The sequence below is a fragment of the Athene cunicularia genome, assembly GCF_003259725.1.
Source record: "Athene cunicularia isolate RWA chromosome 2 unlocalized genomic scaffold, athCun1 chr2_part1, whole genome shotgun sequence".
Classification (NCBI taxonomy): domain Eukaryota; kingdom Metazoa; phylum Chordata; class Aves; order Strigiformes; family Strigidae; genus Athene; species Athene cunicularia.
In genome coordinates, this window is record NW_020799095.1 from 49,768,558 (window position 1) to 49,775,216 (window position 6,659).

The window sequence follows — 6,659 nt, forward strand, 5'->3', positions numbered from 1 at the left end:
GGGAACTTCAGTGTAACATCTGCAGTGTGAAATTTTGCCAGTGTAAATAGAACACACACAAATTGAGACACACAAGCCAAAACAGCCTGCCTATGTACTTCTAAATTAGTGTGTCACAGTACAAACAGTTTTCAGTTTGAATCACTCTCTTCTGAAGTTAATGAAGCATTTGTATTGCCTTCTGTTTGAGACAGAGAACAATTCTGAGATAGTTTCAGTCACCACCTTGGAACTACACTGCTTCATGTAACAGTGTACCAGCTGCCTCAGAAAACTTGAAGGGTGATCTTAACTTAAGCAGTAATAGCTAATTTGTTACCTTAAGTGGCTCATGCTGAAGCTTGCTACTAGCAAGATTGTTGTATTGGGAGAGGCTTGCAAGACAGTCCAGATTCCAGACTGAGACAAAGCAAAGGCAATTAGGGCAGCAGAGGTCTATATTGCTAAGTTATTCTGGATGTTAAGTACATTTTGCAGTGAAGCGTTGGTTGATGTTAGGGAGCTGTTTTGAACCACTTGTACAGCTTCTTTTCCTCACAGTCTCAAATTCTTCCAGGTTAAGTGGTACATGTCTCTGTTTCAGACTCTGTGTAAATCTGACTGTTTTTATAAGTCTGATCACTCTTAACTGGAGTATTATCCCTAGATTCTCAAATCTTTTATGCCCTTTGAATACTGAAAACTTGATGAATTCAGAAAACTGGAAGTATAAAATGAGATGCTATGGGATTTGTGTGCAAGTTGTCATCTTGCTACTTTCTGGTTTTAGGCATCCCAGTCATTGATGTGTTTTAATTCCCATTCTTGGACTGATAGTTTCTTTATATTCTTTATACCCAAAACCATTATTGCATATCAGAGTTTTTATAAGCTGATGTGTGTTAACTTTTTGCAGGTGTTCCCTGGGGTGTGCAGCTGGCAGCCATATATTCACTGTGTGACTTGGGTTCAAGCAATCCAGAAGGTATTGTTGAGGCCATCCATGCTTGGAGAGCAACAGTTCTTAACAGCATCCCGTTTGCTGTCACAAGTGGCATAGCTGAAATCACTTCTCTGTGTAAAATGGAGCTAAACTAAAATCTAGGGAAACGGATTGATCTAAATGAAAAAGTGCCTTATTTTACTAAGCAGCAGTTAATTCCAGTTAAAAAAAAATATAAAGTGGTATGTCCTCTTTTATTATTCTTTTTAAACAATGTCTGGTCACACAAAGCAAGCTCAAGTGTTTTATTTGGCTTTTCTGTTTGAGGGAAGAGTTTTAAAAAAACTAGTAAAAAGACTTGCTTTTCCTAATAACTGATCAGTGATCTGAAAACCAGTGCACCTTTAACTCCTGAGATACTTCTGGTTTGATGTCAGTTAAAATCGGTGATAGTTTCCATTATTTTATTTCCATCAATTTGGAGCATGAACTATTTGACACAACAGAAGATTAAGCCTAGCTGAAAACCTGGCTGTTACTTTGTACTGTATTTATAAAGTAACTGTTCAGATAGCAGAACTTTGCTCAGATTCTGCTTAGTTTCGCTTGAGTAGTCTTATAAGCTTAATTTAAAATACTTGTTTAAGACAGGTAGGAATTGACTTCTTGTGTAACAATCATGTATAGAGTAACAGAGATATTAAATCTCTGAACTTGTATATATGGTATATTCTGATAATGTGTCTCACATTTTATATTGTTCCACTTGAGGAATTTTCTGTATGTAAATAGAAATTTGGTTCAAAAAAAGTTCACATTTCTAATGATAGCTTCACTACACTCTGTGTTTTTGTATCTTTCATAATAAAAGAAGCAAACACCATTACATTCTTGTTGGTCTTTTTAAATAACACAGAATGAACTGTTGTTTCTAGCTTGTATAAATACTACTGGGGGGGGGCAGGAGGAAATTTCCTCTGAGGTCATTTCACTGAATGAACTGCCCATAACACTGCAATTTTGGCCACTGCAAAGAGGGTATATGGCATTTCTCAGAATTTTTGGGTATGCCTTGGGGGCTGTGAAGGTAGTTTTAAAAATCCACTGAAAACTTCTGGTTTCAGCCCCTGATTATAACCACACGAACAGGTGAGCTTTGCTAATGCAGATTCTTATGGTAGCAGGACCTAGACTCAGCCAGAGCTCTGATGTGGTGTCAGTCTTTTTTCCATTTTCTTTAGATCATAAAAAGGTCAAAAGGCTTTTAGTCTGCTGAAGCCAGTTGTGAACTTGGATAATGAAATCTTTAACTCAGAGTGAATTGGGCAATATACAGTTTACACCTAATTCTTTCTCCTACATGTTGTGTCCTGCTTTCAAGCTTGTCTTCAGTCAGTTCAGTATCTTTCAGTTGCAGCAAGCACTTCACAACTTCTTCTGGTTCTTGTAAACTGTTTTGGCACCTGAGAACCAAGTTGTGTTTCTTGGTCCTCTCAACAGTTTCTGAGTTGCTGCATGAGCTGCAGCCTCACAGCTCTTATTGACAGATCTCGTATTTCCTGGAGGTTCTGCTCTGCAGCATGCTGAGTTGCTCATTAAAGAGAAGTCATCCCCTCCTGCAGTTCTGCTTGATTAGGCGCTGCTGTCTTCAACAGACAGGATGCACACTGCTTTTAGGATTGCCTGTTGTATCGATGCCTGTAGCATCATTCTTTAAATTCAGTTTAGACACAAGCTTTAGATTATTCTACCTTGCCAGTTTGTTTTTACATCTATTTCAGATTAATGTCTTAAAACCTACTGGCTGTTTTTAGTGTGAATGGAATTTTATAGGAATCTCCATTTTATTTTATGACTCCTATTCTAGACTCTCTGATAAAGACATTTCTAAATACTCACTGGAAATGTAAAATTCTGGGTTGGAGTAGCTGGTACTGACAGTTCAAAATTTATAGCAAAATCATGTATTTTATATAAGTTGTATATTTTGTACACTCACACAATTTATGTAAAATATTGTATAAATATTTTGTTTCTGATCAAATTGCTTTACACTCTGTGGCTTATCTACAGAAGCAAGTTCTTAGTTCACACATCCATTCTTCAGTTCTGCCATCAGAGTTAAGTCCGTCTTTGTGGCATCTGTAGCTGGCATGTTCTTTCTTTGTGCTCTGTGTGTGACATAAGGGGTAACATATGCTGAACCTTCAGCTCTTCTCCTCACTGAATTGTAATATTTTGCGTCTGACTCCTTTTGATTATATTTTGATTTCAAAAGCATCTTTCTGTTACCACTTGTGATAGTCATGTTCCATCATACGACTTTCATTCCAGACATATTTGTATTGTCACAGCTTAGAACAATGTGCCTGAGAAATTCCACTGCTCCTCTGTATCACAGACGAAGCATAGTAACTTCCAAGTTGTGGGGCTTCATGCCAGAAGGTTTAAGTCCTCAGATCCAGGAGGCTAGGTCATTTTATCTGTGCCAGATCATTCTGCCTTGTCCTTGACATCTTTGAAAGCTACTAGCTTAAGGAAGACCAAATGAGAAGTGCCTTACAAGCCATCTAGCCTTCTTACCTGCTTTTTCAGTATTCCAGCACACTGTATCTCTGGAGGCCTTGGCAATTGCTACAGACTAATGCCTAGCTATTCAGGCAATCCTTCAGCACTAAGAAAATTATTGCTGATAATTGTTCCTTCCAGCCACACCTAAGGCAAAACCTTATGAAATACCAGTGATGTGACTTCGGTTGCCTTAGTGCTGGTTTTGCTTTGGTGCTGCCTTGACCCTTAGACATTTCCCAGCTTTGTGCTAGTACTGGAGTCTAGCATTCAACTCTGTCTTCATTTCTGCTGCCAGTGCTGCTGGCACAGTCAGCTCTGGTGCAAAAAGCTGGTTATCAATATACATTGATTTTTGTTCCTCTTCAGAGCCTGACTACCAATGCAGGCTCCTAGCCCTCTGAAAGGATCTTTCCTCTGAAGTGAAACCACGCAGAGCAAAGTGTCCATTGATTTCAGTTGCAGTTGCAGATACAGCTACTAGCATTCTGGACATCAAATTGACCCAAGTGAGTTTTAACAGTGTTGTGGTTTGAACTCAGCCGGTAGCAAATCACCACATGACCAGTCCTTTACCACCACCACCCCTATCCCCCACCCTCACCCCCCTCCCCCGGTGAAATAGAGGAGGGACAAAAGAAGAAATTTGTAGGTTAAATAAAAGTTACTAGCAAAACCAACAGTAATAATAGTAGTCCACAACAGGTAAAATGCAGTAGTGTCTCACCAACCAGTACAGAGCTCTTCCCCAGCAGCGATTAGACCGAAACTCCACCCAATTCAAAACCGAAAACAAACATGAGCCCTCACATGTCACCGAATGCTCCAATGATCAATCCGGACCCAGCCCTTCAGCTGTGCTCCCTCTCAGCCCAAGGAAAAGTTAACTCTATCCTGGCCAAAACCAGGACAGCCAACTAGGTAAGTGAAAAATGTCTAGTGGTATTGGTAATACCTGTACACAACAGGCATTGCTAGAGATGTCTATCACAAAGGCTTCCAGTAAGATCTGTAGGAATTTGCCTCAGTCTGAAGCTACATGATGTCTGGGACATGAATCATTTTAGTCATTGTGAGAACTATGGGGATTTTATGTATAGCCTTCACCTACCTTGCTTGCATTAAAATGAGCATAGAATATTTGGAGTGGAAGAAGGATTAAAGTAAGCAAAGGTTGACAATAAAAGTATCGATAATAAATTTGGTAAAGAAAATGAATGGGAAATAGATCAAAGAAAAAGAAAATAAAGGAAAAACATGAGAAAAGGATCCCAAATGTTTGAATGCAAAAACATTCCAACCTTACACACTTCACAGCAAACAGAAAATCCTGTTGCCTTTACAATTTTTATAAAACACTGACATTTGAAGTATATGAAATTCACAGGGGAAATATCAGAGCTTTGCAAAATGAAAAATCTGCAGCTATATTAATTTGGAAACAAAAAATGGAAAACCCACAAAGCCATTTACATGAAAAATCTTCTGCTAGTATCACTATACGAATAATTTTTTCATGTGCCAGAATGAGTCTGACTTTAATTCCGTTGCTACTCTCTACTGTCCATCAAACTCCATTTGAATAAGCAAAATCGTAATCATTAATACCTGAAGGTGTTTGCTTCAGTTAAATAGTAATCACTCGTATAAAAATAATTTGTACCTTCCACACAGTGTCAAATTTACAGTATGTAAGGAGCTGTAAAATGTTGATGTCCATAAAGTGAAGAAAGTACAGCGATTTTCACCATATGAAAAACTATCTGTATAATTATCATTAATCAGAAATTGTATAGCAAATTCCTCATCCAGATATGTGTTAAATCCCATTTTGTGTAAAATACTTAATCCATTAAAACAGGGGTTTTCAGGTTTCTATCATCATTTGCACATTTTTGCTTTCTTGTGTTTGTAGGAATTAAGAATTGGTAGTTAGCAAAATGTAAACTGACCTTGAGGTTAGAAGAATGATTGTGGGTAACAGGCAACATTACGGCATTGTCCTACCTGACAAACCTGATCTCCTTATATGACAAGATGACCTGACTGTTGGACAAGGGAAAGGCTGTGGATATTGTCTACCTGAATTTTTGAAAAGCATTTGACACAGTTCCCCATAGGATTCTCACAGAAAAACTTGCTGCCCATGGCCTGGATGAGCAAAGTGTCTGCTGGAACAAGCACTGGATGGATGGACAGTCCCAGAGAGTGGTGGTCAACGGAGCTAAATCCAACTGGCGGCCAGTCACAAGTGGTGTTCCTCAGGCCTTGGTGTTGGACCATTTCTGTTTAACATCTTTATTGATTATCTTGATAAGGACATAGAGTAATAAGGACATAAGGACATCAGTAAGTTTGCAGATGACACCAAGTTAAGCGTGAGTATCGATCTGATGAGGATAGGGAGGCTCTACAGAGAGACTTGGATAGATTGGATCGGTGGGCCAGTGTTAACGGGATGAGCTTCAACAAGGCCAAGTGCCAGGTCCTGCACTTGGGCCACAAGAACCCCGTGCATGGCTGGAGGCTTGGGGAGGTGTGGCTGGAGAGCTGTCTGCAAGAGAAGGATCTGGGGGTCCTCATTGACAAACAGCTGAACATGAGCCAGCAGTGTGCCCAGGTGGCCAAGAAAGCCAACGGCATCGTGGCTTGTATGAGAAATAGTGTGACCAGCAGAAGTAGGGAGGTGATAGTCCCCCTGTACTCTGCACTGGTGAGGCCACACCTGGAGTACTGTGTCCAGTTTTGGGCACCTCATTATGAGAGAGATATTGAGAGATATTGCAAGATATCAAGATATCCAGCAAGACTCGCTGGAGCGAGTGCAAAGGAAGGCAACGCAGCTGGTGAAGGGCCTGGAGAATAAATCCTATGAGGACCGATTGAAGGAGCTGGGACTGTTTAGTTTGAGGAATAGAAGGCTGAGGGGAGACCTCATCAATCTCTACAGCTACCTGAAAGGACATTGTAGAGAGGCCGGTGCTGGTCTCTTCTCACAGGTAATAAGTGATAGAACAAGAGGGAATGGCTATTTAAACTGCAACAGGGGAGGTTTAGACTGGACATTAGGAAAAAAAAAATCACAGAAAGACTGGTCAGACAGTGGAATAGGCTGCTCAGGGAGGTGGTGGAGTCACCATCCCTGGATGTGTTTAAGGGTTGTTTAGAT

The 6,659-nt window shown here is 40.0% G+C and overlaps 1 protein-coding gene across 2 annotated transcripts in view; it reads left to right on the forward strand.

The window, feature by feature from the left end:
* The window catches only part of ICE1 (interactor of little elongation complex ELL subunit 1), a 38,646-nt gene extending 36,841 nt beyond the window's left edge, over window positions 1-1,805 (forward strand). For both annotated transcript variants that reach the window (XM_026841656.1, XM_026841655.1), the window contains one exon: window positions 896-1,805. In XM_026841656.1, coding sequence (XP_026697457.1) covers window positions 896-1,077 — 182 coding nt within the window. In that variant the 3' untranslated portion in view covers window positions 1,078-1,805. The remainder of the gene's footprint in view (window positions 1-895) is intronic.
* Window positions 1,806-6,659: the final 4,854 nt, after the last annotated feature.